This window comes from Leucopleurus acutus, assembly GCF_964270905.1.
Source record: "Leucopleurus acutus genome assembly, chromosome: 8".
NCBI classification, from domain to species: Eukaryota; Metazoa; Chordata; class Mammalia; order Artiodactyla; family Delphinidae; genus Leucopleurus; species Leucopleurus acutus.
The window spans coordinates 86895963-86916819 of NC_139151.1; the positions used below are offsets into that span (position 1 = coordinate 86895963).

Below are 20857 nucleotides of genomic sequence, written 5' to 3' on the forward strand. Positions count from 1 at the left end.
GAAGCTGGGAGAATGGCATGGAGTGGATTCTCCCACAGAGCCTCCAGAAGGAGCCGCCCTCCCAGTACCTTGATTGTGGACATTTACCCTCCGGAATTGCCAGAGAATAAACTTCTGTTGCTATAAGCCACCCATGTTGTGGTAGTTACAACAAGAATGTATTCTCCCTCCGTTCTGGAGGCGAGAAGTCCAAGTTCAGCACGGCAGCATGGTTGCTTCCTTCTGGAGGCTCTGAGGGAGAGTCTGCACCATGCCTGTCTCCTGGCTTCTGGCGGTTGCCGATGACACTGGGCGCTCCCTGGCTTTGTAGCGGCATCACGCTCACCTCTGTCTTCATCTTCAAATGGCCTTCTTCCCTGTGTTTCTGTCCAGATTTCCATCTTAGAGGGATACCAGTCCTTGGATTACTCTGACCCAGTATGACCTCTTCTTAACTTGATTACATCTGAAAAGGCCCTGTTTCCAAATAAGGTCACATTCACAGGTCCTCAGGTTAGAACTTGAACATATCTTTCGGGGGGACACAATTCTACTCACTACAATAACCTCGGGAAAGTACTAACACAGTACACACACATAGTGGGTCTTCAATAAATAATAGTTTCCATTACTCTTCTGAATAGAGTGGGAAAACCTACATGGAACTTTCTAACTGAATTTTTCTGTATTTTCAGACCTTTGAGGTTTAGAGTATCAATAAAGCCAGAGCATTTTCTGTTGTTTTTTGGTAAGGCACAGCTTTTATTTGCAATACGATGCTCTTCTAGGGTATGTATGAGAGCTGCCATGCATCTCAATTACAGAATACGTTTGCCATTTGGATTTTGAGTGACTTTAGCCCAGTGCTGTCAAGGTTTCCTTCGGGCACTTTTGTCTTGCTTAACAATGCAAAACAGAAAATGCACACAAATAGTTCCCCCAAATGAGGCCTGTCATTATTGCTTCTTTTACCTCCGGGGCCCCAAACTGCAGAAGCTTATTCACTGCGAGGCAACGAGAGCTCTAAATCTCCCGTCTCCATATATTACGTTTCATATTATACTCGAACATGGCGAAATTAATTGTGACCAAGTCAGGGAAGACGGGAAAAACCTATAATGGTTTATCATATTTTGCAGGCTTTGTGAGGGCCATAAATTTTTTTTTTTTTAGGGCCATAAATTTAAGGCATATAGGAATTGTATTTATTCCTTAGATTTCACAAATTTGTCACGTTCCCTTTCTCTGAGGATGACGAGTTCTTCGAGACAACAGGATCTCTGATTTGGAAGTAGAAAAAGAGGTGACCGTGGAGATGCTCCCAGTGTCCCAGGCGACTGCAGGGCTGTCCCTCTCAAGCTTCTTTGGTTACATGGCTGTTAATAGCTAAATTATTAATGTAGGTTTGCTGGTGGAGGGAGCTGCTTCTGACTGTTGTCTCTTACATCAGCCCTTTAATAGCTGCAGTTGTGGGAGACAGCCTTCCTATGGAGCAGTTCATAAACTGAATAGTGTGTGTGTGTGTGTGTGTGTGTGTGTGTGTGTGTGTGTGTGTGTGTGTGTGTGTGTGCTGGAAGGAGCTTGTAGTAGCTTCTGACCTTATTTTGTGAGTGCACTTGTATCTGGGACCTTGAGATGCAGGAATGCACATCTTGGAATTGGATTCATCTTGGAGCTGCTTAAACAAGGACATTTACCCATTACTGAATTCCACTGGCAGCTCAGCAGCTTCCATCAGCATGGAAATGCCCCCTGCCTCAGGCTGTTTGGGCCCTGAAGGTGCATATTCCAGTGAAATTCACTGAGATGGTGGGTTCTTCAAGGTCACAGTGAAGCAGTTTTGGCTATAGATTCTCAGTGGCTGCATCAACAGGAATGCAGCCTTGATTTAATGGTCTTTGTTTCCTTTTCCAAAGGAAAATCCATGAAGTGATTTTTTTTTTTTAAATCACAGAACGGTGTAACTATCAGTAACCCTGTAGCTCATTAGCTTCAAACTTTGTTGATCGCAACCCACAGAAACGTATTTATAAGTTCGCACAAACATTTGTACGTAAATGGTTCATAGCAGTGTTATTCAAAATAGGCCAGAAGTGGAAACAACCCAAATGTCCATCATTGGATGAATGGATAAATAAATGTGTTATATTACCTGCAATGGAATCTTATTCAGGCATAAAAAGGAATGATGTACTGATGAGCGCTGCAATGTGACCGACCTTGAAAACATTATGCTGAGTGGTAGAAGCCAGATATAGAAGACCACATGCTGTATGATTCTGTTTTTGTGAAATGTCCGGAATAGGTAAATCCGTGGAGACAGAAAGTGGATTGGTGGTAGCCTAGGGCTAGGGTGGAGGTTAAGAGGAAATGGGGATTGACTGCTCGTGGGTATGGGGTTTCCTTTTTGGGGTGACACAATGTTCTAAAATTGACGGTGGTGCTGTTTACATAGCTCCGAATATAGTAAAAACTGTATACGTTAAATAGGTGAACAGTTTGGTATGTGAATTATATCTCGATCAAACTTAAAAATCACATGTACATCGCAAACTAACATTTGTGTAAAGCTGAATTCAAACTTACTCTTTCTGTGTCTGGTACTTTCCGATTTATCCCAATCTGTTCCATTCTATTTCTTTAAAAAGTTGCTGCATGTGACCCACCGAATCGATTCCATAATCCACACTTTTATAGATTCCACTCCCTTTGACAGATGAAAAAACCGAGTCCCAGAGCTTAAGAAGTGAGAGCAGGGTTGCACAGTTTGTTAGTGGCTGAGCTGAGACTACAGACTGGGTCTTCTGATGCCCAGTCAACTGTGCTTGCCAAGATGCTGGGTGTTCTTTTTAAAAGAGTGAGTGGAATTTGGGGTTAAGAAAAGGTACTGGCCATGAATAGCCTCCTTATAAACACCTTCTCGCGGGGCCTGGGGTGCTGGAAAGCTCAGGACACAGAGAAGGGCTGACTGCGGTCTTGCATTGAGCCCAGTATCCAGTCCAGGACACACGGTGCAGCCGCAGCTTATCCAGGAGGCCCTGTGTGTTTATTTTTCAGGCAAAGATGCTATTTTCTGAGCATTGCAGAGTAAAAACATTAGAAATTCCTGGTTGCCTGCCTTCTAGCCCTTCTACTGGAAGTAAAATTTGACATAGGGGATGATAGAAAATTAGGAGAATACAAACAGGCAATTAGGGAAAAAAGAGGAGCTGGGTTCCCCTGCAGCTCTTGCATTAGCCTGTTGGTGGCAATCAATTGTGCCCTGAGTAAACAGCCCTGGTCAGAGATACAAATAGAAGAGAATTTTTCCCCAGGTAAAGGATGGGGAGGGAGTGGGGAGTGGAGGTACCCAAAGTCCCGGTTAGTCTAAGTGCCTGGTACCTTTGCTACAGGGTTCCTTTCCGAGGACTGAAGAGCTGATTCAGCCCTGCTGTCTGCTCCCGGGTCTGTGAGAGACCATTTCATGGGCAGGGCTATTTTTTCACCAAGTTTTGCTCAACTTTTGGACAGAACACTCTACCTCCTTAGTTAATTATGTGCATAAACATTTGCTCCTTCCTAACAGGACCGTTTCCTGTGTTAAAAAGGGCTCACGTGGAGTCAAGGTTTTCTTTTCTCCCTCCCACTATGAATTTAGTGCTGGTTAAAGGGGGCCCACCTCAGGGACAGAACACCTCCTGTTTAGTTAGGGGTCTGGAGCCGAGGTGGAAGGAGCAGCCTGTTTGTCCAGTGGTCTGGCCTTCAGCCGGATTCCCGGGGCCCCTACCTGCCTAGGAGGGCATCTGCCATTGGATTGACATTGGGTGACAGCACCGAGAGCCCGCTGTGCACGGTTTCAGTGTGGGTGGAAGCCTGCTTCTTGATCAGGAATTGATGACCTCCCTGCCCTGATTGAGAGGGTAGGGGGCAGGGACCACGCCGGAGGGAATCCGAGCAGCAAATATAAGTAATATTTGATAAAACAATAACAGAAACAGGTTTGGGTTTCAAGTCTCACTGAAACTTTCCCAGCAACCCCACGTAGAGGCTAAGACACTGCTGAGACTGAGATGGGGCAGACCTGCCTCAAGTCCTGCCTCCTCCACCTGCCCGCGCTGTGACCTTGGGAATGTTTGCTCCCTTTCCCAGCCTCAGTTTCCTTCTCTGTCAACCGCGGATGGTGATGTCCTCGCCTCATGGGGTGACAGACAGTATATGCGTAGCACTTCACGTGTAGGATGGCCCATAATATATGCTCAAAAAATGACAGCCATTTATATGATCAGGTGGTGACTCTTCTTATCCCTGTTTGACAGATCAGAAGCGGAGGCACTGAAAGCTCATGTCACTTGCTCAGGGTTCACAGCTCCGAAGGAATGGGGCCGGGACCCGAGTTCAGGGGTGCCTGACTCTGGACCTCGTGTTTTTCACCACAGTGTCCTCCTTGCTTATCATTTAATCAAGGGGTTAAGTTTAGAGGAGCCACCCTGGTAACGGGCACTGGACCTTCCTGCCTTTTCAGATCTGCAGGTCTTCCCAAAGGGAGTTGACTCACCCAAGTGACCTCAAGGATGTTCACCGGAGAAGGGCAGTCACGGGGCGTGTAAGAGTGCACGAGCCTAAGCCTCTGTCTCTCACGTCCCTCTTTCTCTGTTCCTGGAATTACTGGGGCTGAGGAGGTGTTTTCCACCTGCCCTTTTTTTTTTTTTTTTTTTTTTTTGCAGTACGTGGACCTCTCACTGTTGTGGCCTCTCCCGTTGCGGAGCACAGGCTCTGGACCCGCAGGCGCAGCGGCCATGGCTCACGGGCCCAGCCGCTCCGCGGCACGTGGGATCTTCCCGGACCGGGGCACGAACCCACGTCCCCTGCATCGGCAGGCGGACTCTCAACCACTGCGCCACCAGGGAAGCCCTCCATCTCCCTTTTGAACTGACGATCTCAGGGCTGGTTTTCGGCTGTACAGATTCCTTTGTCATCCAGTTTTCAGCCTTTTGTGCGTGTCTGTTACAGATTACATTCGGTCCTGGCAGATACGGGCTTCCCCCCTCCCCCTCCCCCCGGCTTCTTTGATGCTTGCAAACATTTCTAGGGGCTAATAAGTATTGGATGGGCCCAAGAAATTGAATAAACACATTTAATACGAGGTTGATTTTTCTGAGGCCCTCCCGCCAGCCTCCTTTCAGCCATAGCATACTCGGTCTCTGTCGGACTTGTGTGCGCAGCTATGTGAAATCACTTAGAGCCTGTTGGGCGTGCTGATTAAAAAATAATAATAATAAAATAAAAAATAATAATAAAAAATAATAATAAAATAATGATAATAACCAATAAACAATCCTAGCCTCTGGAGAGGATTATCCTGGATTCCCTGGAAAAACATCCTCTGTGGCTCCAGGGAGGTCAAAGTTGTGAGCCCGGGGGCCTGTGGTCTGTAAAGGCGGCAGATCCTCTAACCTGGGGCCTTGGTCTGATGGCTCAAGGAATCCTGTGGACTCAGAGTAGTAGTAGTAATAGCGATTTAAAGTAGGCTCATTACTGGAGCAGTTATTGCTTTTGTTCAAAATGGCCCATTGAAGTCAGGCCCTATTAAATACAGCCGTTTAACTGACACTTAGCATCTATAGGGAGATAAATTATCCTTTGGCCTGGTCACCTCCACTTTGAAATTTGCTCACTGCTATGAGCCCTGGGAGGGTAGTTCGGGCAGACTCATCTGCCCACAGCAGCTCACGTTTCAGTCATTTGTTCAGCACACATTCAATGAGGACCTGCTCTCTGCTGGACACTGTGAAGCTAGGAGGTTTGCTGAAAATGGGCCCTGCTTTTAAGGGGCTCACAGCTTTTATTCAGTCATGAAACACTGATTGAGCACCTACTGCATGCAAAGCCCTGTGCCTGGCATTGCAAGGGAGACATTGATGGCAGAACGGGCGTGCCCATGGGGCCCTTACAACCTTGTGCAGAGGACAGACTTGGAACCACCTAACGGGGCACAGCCTAGAGCTGAGCCTGTGTTCTGAGAGGGACAGGAAGGTGCGGAGAGCACGGAGGGAGGAGTGATTGGTTCCATCACTTGGATTGAGGAAGGCTTTGTGGCGGAGGTGATGTTAACTGATCCTTGAAGGACGTCCTCGCTGATGAAAGTCAACCAGATTAACTTTAAAGGAGCTTAAAGCAGGGCTACTGCTTTGGGGCCTGGACCGGAGCCAGAAGGCTCTCCAGGACGGAGGCCGCTTCTCTCCCCATCTGTCTCGATGCCTGTGTGGTCGCTTCCTCTTGGTGTCCTTGGCCTCGCTCTGCACGCCCGCTGTGCTCTCGTCCTGCCCACTGCCTCCTTCAGCTTCCCGTCCATGCCGCCCAGTCCTGTCTCCCTCATGCCCTTCCCACTCAGCTCCCTGCTCACTGGCCCGCTGTGCCCTAAAGACCCCAGGGGAGGCATGTGTGCCACCTGCTCGTCTTTTCTGGTCACGCCATGGGTGTCACTGGCCCCTGGTAACCCCGTCTTGGATCGGAGGGCTGCCTCTGGTTCAGTCAGCAGACGTCAGGGTCTGGCACGGCGACAGTGGTGACCTGCTCCTCAGGGGCCCTAGGAGGGTTGAGCCACGTGTGCTACAGACCAGGCATTGTCGCTCAAGAGGGGGTCTCTGACTGTGCCTGCGGAGACGTCTACCAGGATGCTCACGGCAGCTCTGTGTGCAGTGGTGAAACGTTGGAAATGGTCTCAGTGTGCATCTAAGGGGACTTAGTAAATAAATGCTGGCATTCTCCTAAAGTGGAGTGCTATCTGGCAACTAAACTTAGGGGACTAGGTCTTCACACACAGACATGGATAAATCTTTCCAGAAATTTAGAGTGGGAAAAAGAAAGGATCTATATGGTATATGCCACTTGAGTTTATTTTGAAACCACGCAAAACAGGACGGTCTATCTGTCTGTCTGTCTAGTGTGTATGTGTATAGTGTGTATATATAGATACATAATTATATATACACACATACATAGTGTATGTACATATACATATGTACATGAATATACACACACACATTATTGTAGTAAAGGTACAAAACCTGAAAAGAAGATTTACAGCAGGTTTGTAGTTACCTCTGGGGAAAGTGGAATGGAATGGGATGATGGGGGGGGTACTCTCAACCATCCATCTCAGTAGTATTTTATTCCTTAAAAAAGATATGAAATATGGCAAAACGTTAATATTTGTGAATTTGGTCTGGGTCCATGAGAATCTATTACGTCAAAATCTGTGCTGCTTTTTATGCTTGAACTATTTCATATCGTTAAAAAGGATGTTTAGAGAATGGAAGATTGTGTGGGGATAGCTGGAACTTAGTCGTGGATGATACAGATAGAAGGTGGATGGAAGCTGCATCATGTGGGCCATGAATCTTCTTGCCAGTGGGGTTTTGGGTGGAGGAGGTGGGGAGACATGAAGTGGAGACAGTGAGGTGATGAGCCCTCTGTGAAAATGACTGAGGGGAGGAAGAGCTTGGGGGCGCAGAGATTGGGTAGGATGCTGCAGTGATGGTACAGACAGAGAGGATGGGGGCCAGAGCCGGGAGGGAAGGGGGGTGAATCGGAGAGCAGGAGGTGAGGCAGTGGGACCCCTGTGCCCTTTACACTCCAAGGCGATGCTGGCTGTCGAAGTGGTAGAATCGGTTTACCCAGACTTGAGGGCTGTGTGTTCTACCTGTTCAGTGGTACCTGCTCTATGAAGGAACTGCCCAGAAAAGCAGATTATGGTTGGAATGAGAGCTTGGAGAATAAAATGACTCTGAGTCTGACTGGTCAGGTGAATGTCCACAACATTTTGTGATTTGAGTGTCATGCAGGCATGCTCGAAATGTAAAGTGTCCGTTACATTTATTTCCAAGTCACACATTAAGGATGCCACTTATTTCAGAAAGATTCTGTGGAGGAATTCTTTAATTAATGAGCTTCTTTTATGCATTACTGTATAGTTACTTTGTCAAAAAAGTCTTTTAATTGAATTATTAGGGGAAACTGTCTCTTCAGAGTCAAAACTAACCTACTTTGATGTACTCTCTGACAGTTTGGTTCTATGATGGTCTCGGCCCCCATTAAAATTCTGAAAAATCACGTTTATTGCTATTCTTATTGTTATTTGTTGTGGAAAATACAGTTAATCAGGAAGAAGAAAATAAAAATCACCAGTAATCCCACCATTCAGAAAAAATTGGTGTATTATCCTTTCTGACATGTTATATATGTGTTTGTATGTATACGTAGTTTTAAAACTTTATTTTATGGTACAGATGAACCTATTTGCAGGGCAGGAATAGAGCTGTAGACGTAGAGAATGGACATGTGGACACAGTGGGGGAAGAGGAGGGTGGGACGAATTGGGAGATTAGGATTGACATATATACACTACCGTGGGTAAAATAGATATCTAGTGGGAAAATGCTGTAAGGCACAGGAAGCTCAGCTCTGTGCTCTGTGATGACCTAGATGGGTGGGCTGGAGGGGGGGTGGGAGGAAGGTCCAAAAGGGAGGGGATATAGGTATCCATATAGTTGATTCACTTCATTGTTAGCAGAAACTAACACAACCTTGTAAAGCAATTATACTCCAATAAAAAACAAAACTTCATTTTAAATATTTACATGGTGAACATTTTTCTGTTCATTAAAACATTTCTATTTTAGTTTATCCTCAGTTTTTCCCCTAACTCTGTTCGTCATTATAAATTTTATTAGCTTTATTTTCTGTAGTCTATATTATGAAAACAATAGGCTTTTACATTGTCTCCTAACTTAGGTTGTCTGTTCTAATACTAATTGATATTTTTGAAACCACACAAGACCCCTCTTAACTGAGCTGCTCTCCATCTAAGGAGGATGCTTCCACTTCCAGTCACCAGTTCTTCTGCACGAGCTTTAATGGCTGTATTGAATTCTGTCCAGGAGATGTTCCATCATTTATTTAACCACTCCCAAATTTGGGGCATTTGTGTTGTGGCCAGGTTTTTGTTTATCCTAAGCATCACTGTGGATAACATGTTTGTAAGATGTTATTTGTGCACAACTGTAGTCATTTCTGTGGATTAGAAAAATTCCCAGAAATCCAACCCCCATTCGTGTCCCCGGTATTGAATGGCCAGGAGCAGAGACTGTTGTCTGGCATGGTTCCTGCAGAACAGGAGTCCGATAGCTCACTGCTTCATGCCTGTGTTGTGGCTGCTTCCTGTGTCATCCTTTTGTTAACAACTAGAGTCGTGGCTAGTACTGCATTATTCTGTTACTATTACTGCCTTGCCTGGAGAAGAGCCCCAGTGATACCCTCAGTTAGCACCATCTCCTCTGGGTGCTTTTTTTCCCGCTTAGCTCTGGCTCTGTGTCTTAGCAGCCACCCAGGGCCACATTGGGTCTTCCTAATCCAGGCATCAGGCCCCACCAGACTCCCACTTGGCTGCAGGACAATGGGTCTCACTTCACAGACGGGATCTCAGAAGGTCTTGGGTTGCTTAGGTGGGTCAAGGGGCCCTGTGGTACACCCACCCCATCCATTGCTTCCCACTTCCTAGTAGAAAAGAATTAGAAAGGGACCACCTAGGTAATGAGGTGGTGTTTATGTAACAGAAGCTCGCCATCATCCTACAAATGTATTAATGTAATGGTAGCCATTTCCTATATAACTGTGTCAACTTTATTCATTAGCTGTCTGGTATAGAGTAACCTTGCGAGTGTTATTAGGTTACCATACACATTTTTGTTAGGTAAAACCATACACATTTCCAATTAAGACAAAGAATGTGCAATTTCCTGAAGTCAGGGTCGAGGTCATAACCTTGAGTGCTCAAGAATTCCAAGTTTAATTAATCCACCCAATTATGATGACTAAAAGGAAACATCCTATCAATAGTAGATGTGACGGGACGGCGATCTGGCTGTGACAAGGCGCTCTTCTGGTGGCCAAGCCTGATCTAACTTATCTGGCTGGTCCAGGCAGTGTCTTCTATCAGAGTGAGCGCACCCGCTCTGGACGCCCGCCACCTTCCCTCCCAATACCCTTTTTCTGTGGCAGTGTAGACTGCACGCAGATTTTGCCATTGTGGGAGTCATGTGTTGCTTTCCTTCTACATTACCTGTGTTTTCTCAGCCTGGCTCTCCTGCTAAAGTAGAAGTTCCTTCAGTCCGGAGGCCTGTAAGCTTTCCAAGCTGAGTGGCGGCAGAGAGATTTGGTCCAGCCGCGTCCTGCTTCTTGCAAGGAATGGAGTGTTTTCAGTGTCTTTGTCCCTCTTCTCAGGAGTCGCACTCCAGGGAGGGAGCATCTATTCAGCTTAGATCACACCACTTCCCTTCGGCTGGAGAGTGTAGGACTCCTGGTTATGGTCCTGTTATAGCATAGCCGTTGAGAGAGAGGTAATTCCAATAAAGCAGAGGGAGAAATGGACGCTGAGTAACTGAAACCAACCCCGCCACCAGTGTCCACTGTAGTCGTGGCTTGAAAACAGCCTGCTTGCTCTCCACGCGGCATGGGCTCTGGGACCTTGTGGTGGCACCATTCGATGTTCTCTGGCTCCAGCCGTTCGGTCTCCTTTAATCCTTTTTCTCCCTGAATTGCGAAGGCTGCATGGCGACAGTTAAGTTACAGATTAGGCTCTTAGTTTAGAGGAAAAAGCCTTGAATTTAAGTGGGTTAAATTTTAGCTCTGCGACTTATTAGCCGGATGGTCTTGACTTTCCCTCGCCTTGGTTTCTTCATGGGTGAGGTCAAGAAGATGGGACACCTTCCAGAGTTGTCCCAAGAATTAAACAGAGCGGCCTCGGTGAAGGTGCCCCGCTGTGTGCCCGAGACATAGGAGGCTCTGAATGGACATGTGGTGTTTTCTCCTTCCCCAGAGCCCTGACGGGCATCTGGGGCTGGCTGCCCCTCAGCAGATGCTGCAGCTCCCGGGATTTCACCAAATGAGTCTGAGAGTCACACCGACGCGGTTCCACTACTCTGATTATGTGACCTTGGGCAAAGTGTTTAGTCTCGGAGCCTCGGTTTCCTCCTCCGTAAAGTTAGTGCGAGTTCCATCCTCACTCACGCGGCTATAGTGAAGGATCATAGGCAGATGCAGGGTTTGTGTCCTTAACTCAATGTCAGGCACGTAGCTCGTGCGCTGTTGCACAAGGTGAAATCTCCAGATGGGCTCAGTCCCAGGGACCCAGACCTCCCTTCCAGCAGCATCGGCCTGGCTGCACCGGTGCCTGTTCTGCTTCTTGCAGGGTAGGGAGCACTTTTAGCTCAAGAGGGAGGCAGGTGCTGCTCTTACACCACCACCCTGTGCAAAGCTGCCCCTCCCCGTCCCCTGTTTTTGTCTCAGCCCCTCACAGTGGGCCTGGGTGACTCGCAATCTGTGGGGAAAAAGTTAACAATTCTGATTGCAAGAGCTTTGGAAAAGTCCCACCTCCCCAGCAGGCATTGTATATTTATGCTTTAATCTTCATAGACTCCTCTGAGTTGCTCTCACCTCTCCTGAAAGCCCGGAGTAAGTGGATATAGTGCATGCACCCGAAGTAATTAATGTATTTTCTACTAGCAAGGGAACATGTAATTTGCAGGAATGTGTGTCAAGACCCAACCCTGCTAAATTTATACCCTGCAATTTGCAACATTTGCCGGCACCCGAATCGGCCGATGGGTGAGTTTAGCCTACCTGCTTTGCAATTATATCTGCTGGCCGGAGTTGCAGGATTGAGTAACTGGGAGACGGAGATCTCAATCGTTTAAGTAAATTAGAACGGGCTCTTGGGACCCATCTGAGATCACCCTGTGGTAGAGGAGGCTGGTGGATGATGTTTTCTTTGCACAAACTTTTGAGAGCCTCTGATGAGAGGCAGGAGGGGAAGAGGCAAAGAAGACACAAGTCTGCAGGCTATCCTGGGCGTGGTGGACCACAGGCCTCAGGAAGGCATCTCTGTAGCACTCTTCCCTCTGACAGGCCTCTGGAAGAGGAAAACACAGAACTAATATAACAGAAAAAACGGTTTTATGGTCTGTTTTATGAGCTTACATCAGCCCTAATAATTGGCTCTGGGGAGATTCTTGTCAGTTTTTAAAACTGGAAGTCACTTCATAGCCTCTGCAGACTAGTGATTTTTGTAAAATCCTCGTAAATTTTCTGTTTTGAGCAAGCTACAGAAGAATCTTGTGGCTGACATGCAGGCTTCTTGTTCTGTGGGGTGCTGGGCAGGGGGCGGTGTGTGTGAGATGGCTGGGCGTACCCTTTTGGGCCAGATGGAAGAATCCAGCAGAAGATAAAGTGTCAGCAGATCCAGCCCTGGTATAAATCCCAGATCCTCAATTACTCCTGTGACCTTGGGCAGACTATTTAACCTCCCCGAGCGGCCTTTCCTCATTTGTGAAATGGAGCTAATGATTCCTTCGTTTAAAACTGTTATAAATGTTAGATGTTTGTAAAGGCATCTGGCACATGGGGAACACTCAATAAATGGTAATTGTCATCGGTACCATTTATATTTGTGGAGGGCATATTATTTATCAGTTGTAAAGAAGGCTTGGCCACACAAACCAGGCAGTATTGGTGATCAAATTGGGTCAGATCCTTTTCTCTTTCCAAAAGCCATTTGTGTATACACCCTGAGGGCTGAAAAAGGCGGGTCAGTTGCAGTGGGTGCCACTGATGGGAGTGGGGTTGTAGCTAAAGATAAGCCTCACTCATCCCAAGTCCAGGGTTTCTTAAAGAGGGTGGGATTTTTATTTTGCCTTGGGACCTCCAGAAGGCTTGAAAAATAAAAGGAGGAATTTAGAATCTGGAGAGAGAGAGAAAGCAGGACAGAGATTCTTTCCCTGGGGAGTTGGTTGTGGTGACGGTGGGAGCTGAGGCTCTAAGTGCTCCCACTTGCAAGGTTGGGTTTGTAAATTCATGGACAATTCTGTGGGTGTCCCACTCCTGCTAGGTGAGAAAGAATATTTTCTATGTGTGTGCACGCGTGCATGTGACCGAGTGTGCGTGCCTGTGTGTGTGCATGTGTTGGGCACATGTATGGTGTGTGTGTGTGTGTGTGTGTGTGTGTGTGTGTGTGTGCGTGTGCGTGCCTGTGTCTGCTTCTCCTAAATATTTATGGGCTGGGAGATGGCAACTGGGAAAGGCCGGTGTGTAACTGACTAAGTATCAATAAGCATGTTCCAGAGAATTGAGGCCTTTGTTTTGTCTTCATCAAAAATGCATCAGCTCTCATTCGCTGTGTTTCTGCAGGAAACTGTGCTGTGTGAAGAAGAAGTGCTGCTTTGTTTTCCTTGTAGGCTTTCCCGCTTGGGCTTCTATTTCCATGGAGGCCTTATTTTTAAAAACATGTTTTTACAGCAGAATTACAGCTCTGACGATATGGCAGTCTCTTACAACTCTGGTTATGAAAAGAGTTTCTGTAGTGTTTTTATTTCTTTTAATGGACCATTTTCTTACCTTCCCTTTTCTTCTCCTGGGACTGTGTCAGGTATCTCCCTCCTGTGTGTTTTCTTCTCCTTTGTCCAACAGTCTGAGATCAAGGCCTAGTTCCACACTTTCACTGTCATCCTGCTTCCTGGGATCCAGGGAAATGGATTTTCTGCTGTTCTCGTGTCCCAACCTTTCTCCAACTCCTATGTGTGGCTGCTTCTACCTTTTTTTCTTCCTAGAACTTCCCTGAAGAGTTCATTTTCTTCTCTTGGCATCACTTCCTAGGAAACTCCCTTTTCTGCTCTGAGACTGACCTTTTTTGTTTCCTTAAATCAAATGCTTCCAAACTACAGTTGAGGTCCACTGGTTTGGAATCAGACATCATCCGCGAGGCTTTTGATGAATTCCATTTGCAGGATTTGGTTGGCTGTCCTGGTCACCTGGCTGCAAAGGAGACTTGGAAAAAAATCCAGAAGACAGTCCTGTATTATTTTTCACTTCCATACCTGAAAAATTAGTTTCCATTAGAATAGAGATGGTTTTTCCTCCTGCCAAAGGTTTCTGTCAGAAGGAATAAAGTGGGATCGCAAGGATGAAATGAAACTCTTTAGGAAAGGATGGCTCTCCCACCCCGATTATAATCCCTGCTGTGCACCATCCTAAGTGGGTCGGTGCTGTTGAAATGCAAATGCCATTGGGTCTGTTATTGATTTGCTCACAAGAAAGTAGCAGAAATTTAATCCATGCAGAAAATGCTATGAGTCACTTCATCTCCTGCAAGAGTTACTTTATTATTATTATTATTGCAGAAAGGAGCACATCAAAAGGCAAGTCTAGAAAAACAGTTTTCAGAAAGCTAGTTTCATTTGTCTTACTTAGTAGTTATTTTCCAGAAATCTGTTAACCAGTATAGGAGTTTTCCGGCTTTGCATACATAACCACTTATCACTGTCTGATTCTACTCCATGCTTTTCTCTCTGTTGTTGTTGTCTTTTGAAGATTTGAGGGAAACTGGTCTGAATTGTTTACAGAGTGCTCAGCAACGGCCCTCCGCCAAATACCACCAGCACTGGAGATTGAAGAATATAATCTACTCCAGTGTACTTGTGTCTGGGTTATCCGAATGCTCAAATTCGAAGCCCAGTACAGCTTCCTTTATTGCTCGTTACGCTTTGGGATTGCCTGCCCCTTGCTCCAGGGGTGCAGGATGAAGAAATACAAACAAAGTGCAGCATTAGCTTGAGCAAAACATATAACTAGGACAGTGGATCTCCTGCCAAAAATACCATCTGCTGTTTTCTAAGCCAAAGATTGACGACTTGGGTTGTCTCTTCCTTCAGCAAATAGTCGCAGAGACTCGCTGTATTTATTTACTTTAAGTTTGACCAGCTTTTCGTCATAGTTCTTGTTAGAGGGGGGAATGTATGTTGGAGTTAGTAAAGTCAAACCCAACTCTGATTCCCAAACAGACGCCTAAAAATGTCCAATAGCTTCCAAGCTGGATTACCGTCCTCTTTCCCTACCCCCAGTGTCTCTCTAGGTAGGGGTGCCAGGTTAACTGACCCGAAGTGTCACTCATCTCCTGTCACTCCGCAGCTTGAAACTGATGCTGTTGGTTTCTCATTGTGTACAAAGTAAAGTCCAAACTCTGTAGTCTGGCGTTTAAAGCTTTTCTCAGCCTTCTGTCTGTTGTTCCTCGGGACGGTTTGCTTTCGGGCCTCTGCTTCGCTTAGCCTTTCATTTGGAATGCATGTCTACAGCCCCATGCCCCGCTCCCACCCCGGCGCTGCAAAACCGGCCTGGTTGAGAACTGCTCTATGATGCACTCCACGATGCTTCCTTGGAATACATTTCTTCCTCCTTAGTGATGACTACATCCCATTTTCTACTCCTTTCTTGTGGCATTTATGACCCCAACTTTTATACTTCCAGCTGTTTAGGCGCACATGCCTCTCTTCTGGTCAACTGTAGGCTTTGAATGTGCCCCAACCTTGTAGCCCCCACAGTCTTGAGTATATTAGGTGCCCAGTAAGTTCTCTGTGGGTGAATGAATGAATCCGTTAGTTGGATGAATGTGTACCATGCAAACAGAGCGCGCAGTGGGGAGCAGGTAGACGTTAAACGTAAGCACCTTGTTCATGGACCCAATGCAGTGGCAAGACGTCATCGTCCAGGAGAACATCAGCTGCAGTGGTTTAGCCGTGAGCTCGGCAGTTGCCATGTAGACCAGTTTCACATCTGGATGGTCCCCCGACCCTTCAGATGTATATTGTTACGATTTGTGCATCAGAAGTTCTGCTATTCCAATAATAGGCAAATTAAGACCTTGAAAGGGTGGAGAGAGACCCATAGCAACTGTAGCTTGTGTTTTCTACGTAATAAGGAGGTCTGTTTGTGCTGTTTTGAGAGTACAGTGGTGGTAAAGAAAGAGAGCTTTGGGGAGCCACGATGACTTTGATCTTGCATCCAAGTTCTCATTCACTCGTTTGTCATCTTGAGTCTCAATTTCCTCACCTGTAAAAAGGGGATAAAAGCCATTCAGTAGGGATGCAGTGTGGATTAAGTAACATATGGAAAGTACCAGTGCAGGTCTTCACACATCGTGGGTGCTCCATCAATGTAGGCATCACTTCTAAGAGGAGTTTGGGTGGTGGCCTGTCGCCGGCATCGTGAATCTGTCACTTCAGAGTCTGCTGTTTTATCATGGCTGGCCTTGAAGGTGGTTTCTTACTAGTAGATTTAGAATGGCTTCCTTCCATATTCTAAGATTAGGAATTCTTCCTTCTGTATTCGCTAGAGGTTAGCAATTCTGAGTGCTCTATCTCTATTGAAAGATGTGAACCTCTGGGAATTTTGAAGCTGGAAAAAAAAAAAAAACTATGGATGGAAAAAGTGGAAAGGAAGAAAAAAAAAAACCCTGGTGCTTGGGGGCAGAAAATGGAAATTTATGCCGTGTTTAAATTCTTACTTCTCCATTGTAATTCTGAAGTGACTTGTTAATTTTGAAATGTTATTGGCTTGCCCATAGGTACTTGCTATATTTAGAGCCAGAAAGGCTGTTCTGATTTATTTGCATGGACATTCTGAACAATATTTTCTTTTCTAAATGTTTCTGAGCCTTCTTCTCTCTTGTTCTTTAAGCAGCACTGAGGAGAGTGCCTGATTCACAGGGGGGTTTGGAAAGAACAGACATTTTCCTGAAACTGTGCTTGTTAGCAGGGCCTCTTAGCCTCTTGGCAGCTGGCTTATGAGTACAGACTTTGAAGAACTATTTCTTTGGATGGTGTTTTACAAAATAACCCCTTCCCTCCTCACGAGTTTGTAACCCCCCGAGGGAGCGTTGGAGGTGTTCCCTCCTGTTGAGGAGTTGACAGTGGTGGTTACTTGAAGTCTTCCTCCGCCCTCTCCCCCAGCCAGTTTTGCGGACACTCCCAGGCTGTGGCTCGGCTCCTCATGCGGACGTGTTATCTGCTAGGATCTGGAAGGCAGTGGAAGAGAGCTGATGCCGGGTCGGGTTTGCTGGCGCCCCCTTTTTTTTCCTTAATAAAGACGCTGTTTTTATTAAGCCTTCAGTTGGTTCTTTCTTTTCAGGCTTTCGTGGTGTGATCTTTGGATCTGTGACTTGCCGCTGAACCGTGGATCTGTGATTCTTGGGCCTGGTGAGTGTGGCCTGAGGTGTTCCTTCCACACCTCACCGCCTCCCTGCTCTCGGAGTCTGAGCCGGCCTTTTCCATGTTTACACAAGTTTGGGATTTGTCCTGGGGGAGGTGGCAGGAGATTGAGTTGGTCTGGGCTGAGGTCGGAGCAGAAGCTGTTTGTTTTGTGGGAACGCAAGAGGTGGATCTGAGAGACAGAGAGACAGCAGTGCAGTGTATCTGTGTGCAGAACACAAGTGGATGGTATCACCAGCCTGGGCTTTGATGACACAGACAGTCGAAGTTGCTGGAAAGCTGCAGTATGCGGGTGAGGGCTTGTACCCCGATGCTCTTAAAATCAGACACTCCCCTTGGCAGGGTAGCTCTCGTCACCCGCTCCTGCTTCTGTGCTATGCCCTCCGGAAGTGACAGGCGCGGTGCTGGCGAGCTACGATCAGCCTTCCTTCCCTGCGGCTGAGGCTCCTCTCCCTGAACATCTGGGCAGCGGTGGGGGGGACTTGGCAGGGCCTGTTTGAAAGCATGATTATAGCAAGGGAGAGAGAGAGAGAGAGAGAAAGCCAGATCCAGGGTTTCCACTCCGCCTCCGGCAGAGATCAGCTAGTTTGTTTTCAGTTGCCTGGTTTGTCGGTTCATCGAATATAAATCGTTTGGGATTGCTTTTCTCTCCATATAGTTTTCTATAAACTTTACATTTTTCTTCTTGTCAAAGACAAACAAAAAAACCTTTTTATTTAACCAAAGAAGGGGGGAACCCTCAAACTAACCACATGGGAAAGTTCATTGAAGACCCAAGTATCCCTGAAAGGCAAGAAGAGCCCCCAGAGAGTTTGGGGAGCGAGGTTGAAGGTAACCAGAGATGGCATTGGCTTTCCAGGAGGAGAGTCCCAGCCCAGGCCAGACTCTTTTTGGCATGAGAGCTGGAGCGGCCGTGCAGACTTTGCAAATGCTTCCTGGAGGCTGGTAGTTCAGCCACGTTCCATGGATGGATGGGCGCGTAGAGCCTGGTGCCCGGCCTGAGAAGTCTGCATGCTTGGGGTGTATCAGGGTTGGGCTGATGCCATCTGGGGCATTGGAGAAAAGGAGTTGGGACTGTTTCGATATTAGGGGAAAATGAGCAAATCAACTGAAAATAAAGGCTGGACGTTCCATTCCCCCCTCCTCCACTGCCAGTCCCCCGCCTGTCACCAGATGGTGGCATTGTGACCTGGGGAGCTGGCGTGACTTTGACCAGTGAGTTTGCTGGTGGCTCCGGCTGTGGAAGGGGGAGAGGAGAGAGTCCACCGAGAATGGACGGAGTCGGTGCCTGTGAGCAGCTATCTGTTCTTTTATGATGTAAACTTTTTACAAAGTTTAACCTACAGACTGAAGAGTGTACAGATATTAAGCGGGGAGCTCGTGAATTTTCATGAAGCAAACACACCTGGGGAACCAGTGCTCAGATGGAGAAACAGACCATCACCAGCACCCCAGAGCCCCCATGGTGCCCTCCATCCTGGCTTCCAACACCATAGGTTACTTTTGCCTGGCAAGGATAAGAGCGTCTGGTTCCTTTCGCTCAACCTGAAACAACATCGAATTTCCGCCCCCTTTTCCAGGAGGTGGGTTGTGGGATGACCCTCCACCCAGTGAGATTGCAGGGACAACTCTGAAACCTTGGTGACCAGGTGCCCCACCAGCCTTGGGCTCTGGGCCCCAGGCTTTCGCTCCATGTGCCCCGCCGTTGAATGAGCTCTGTGTCTTCCAGCAGGGAGTGTGGCTTGCTGCCACCTGGAAGACCCAAGAGCGTGGAAGCAGGAGTCCAGAGCAGCTATAATTGCGGGCTCATGGTGAGCCCAGCAAGCCTTGGAGAGACTTACTACATTCCTCGCCGAGGACAAATTAGATTTATATCCCTTAATCAGAGTCAGGGCCCCTGATGCTCCCACACGGGCCACTGGGGTGGTGACCTCCTGTGGAGAGAGGGGCTGGCCAGGAGGGGGACCTGGAGGGGTGGCCACAGCTCTTTGTAGAATTGATTTGTGTTTTGAAGGGGGGTAAAAGGGAATATAGCCCATGGGTGATTTTCCAGAATGACTCGTTGGGAAGCAGCCATCCACACGCTTTTCCAGATGATTCCCTATTCAGTTTTAACATTTTATTTTAGTTTTTAACTTTTAGTTTGGGCCAACAGTTGGGGCTATCAGTTGCATAACTATGTAAAAGTATTCTTACCCAAACTCGTTTCTCTTAAGTTTTAAGGCATGCTTTGTCTTTTTTTTATATTTTGTAAATTCATGAATAGATGACCTTTTCTTTTGGGCTTTGCTTCTTCAAGTTAAAGGAGCCAGTGTGTGTGTGTGTGTGTGTGTGTTGATAATGAGCAGTGCTCTACAGTTCCTCCCCCAGATCATCGTGGTTACTCTTTTAAGTTCTCCAGACATATTTACTCTGGCGATATTTTAAGAACTTCATTTTGAAGAAAAGATGCCAGTAGAAAATATAACCCATATTTTTAAAGGACCTCAATTTCTTCCCTCAGAGTGTCTGTTCCAAGACCTTGCAGATGTAAATGTGAGTACAGGGGCTTGTATATTATCACATACATCTCCAGAGAGAAACAAAAAATGGATTCTGTTCTACGTACTGTTCTGCACCTTGCTCTTTCCCCTCTGCCTATATTGTAGCTATTCTTCCGTGTCAGTACATTCTGGATCCTGGGATTTTTTTTAAAGGCTGCAGTGTTCTAGATGGCTATGCTATATCATAGTTAGCCATCTCCCTCTTGGTAGATGTTTAAGTTCTTTTAAGTTTTGAGCTTTTACAAATAATGATGTAAAGGGAAAAAAGCCTTTCTGCATGCTTCTCTATGAATTTATATATTCCTAAGGATAGATTCCTAGAAATGGAATCGGTGAGTCCAAAGGTAAGCTCATGATAAATAGTGTTGGGCAGTGCCCAATGGCCCCAGACAGCTGGTACCAATGTATGCTCTCACCAGTAGTATCAGAGTGCCAGTGTCCCCACATCCATGCCAGCTCTCAGTATTATCCATCTTGTTAACTTCCGCTGATCAGATTGTTTTTAAAAATGGCATTTCCACTTGCGTTTGTTTAACTACCAGTGAGGTTGTACATCTTTTTGTCTACTAGCCATCTGCATTTTTTGTGACATGCTTGTTTCTTTCCTTTCTCCATTTTTCTCTTGGTTTCTTACTGACTTTTACGGAGTTCTTTGCGAATAGGGACGGAGAGGATAGTTTTGAAAGATAACATTTAGACAAAAAAAATCATCTTGATTGGCGTTCCTGGCTATAAAGCGCCACAAAAGATCGAGTATTCCATCTTCTCTTTGCCTGGTTAAAGGCTTTGGTTTTCTGTTTTGTTTTTATTTAATTAGGTGCAAATTCTCCTCTTGGCTGGAGAGTCCCGGCTGTCTGTAAACGCATTATCATTGGTGCAGCCTGGGGTGGGTGGTGATGTGCCCTGGAAAGGGAGCCGCGCCAGGCGGGGGCTGGTGCCTGTCAGAGCCGATTACTGTGGGTGTTCAATGAGAAGCTGAATCCCTCGCCTCGTTTAAAGACCGTGGTCTCTCGTGTCTTCAGCATAAAGGCACATGATCCACAAAAGAAGAGGCAGGGAGTGTCTCTTGAGCCGTGTTGGCAGTTCTGGTTCATTGTGTTTCTTCATTCTGCTGGCGTTTCCTAGATCAGCGCTGCTTCCTAAACTCTCTTGGCAGGTTCACGTGGAGCCAGTATTCTTCCCTCCGCGTCCAGAGCCCGTGGAGGTTTGCCACCTTCCATACTGGTAAACACACTGGGCTGTTTGTTCCAAGGAGGCCAGGGC

The 20857-nt window shown here is 46.7% G+C and overlaps 1 protein-coding gene across 2 annotated transcripts in view; it reads left to right on the forward strand.

The window, feature by feature from the left end:
* The window catches only part of LDLRAD3 (low density lipoprotein receptor class A domain containing 3), a gene marked incomplete at its 5' end in the record, with an annotated part of 254480 nt that overhangs the window by 41279 nt on the left and 192344 nt on the right, over window positions 1–20857 (forward strand). Inside the window, one exon of one of the 2 annotated variants that reach the window (XM_082844026.1) lies at window positions 17184–17343. The exons of the other annotated variant lie outside the window; for it this stretch is intronic. Coding sequence (XP_082700152.1) covers window positions 17277–17343 — 67 coding nt within the window. Of the gene's footprint in view, window positions 1–17183; window positions 17344–20857 lie in introns of those variants that run through there. 2 annotated transcript variants of the gene reach the window in all.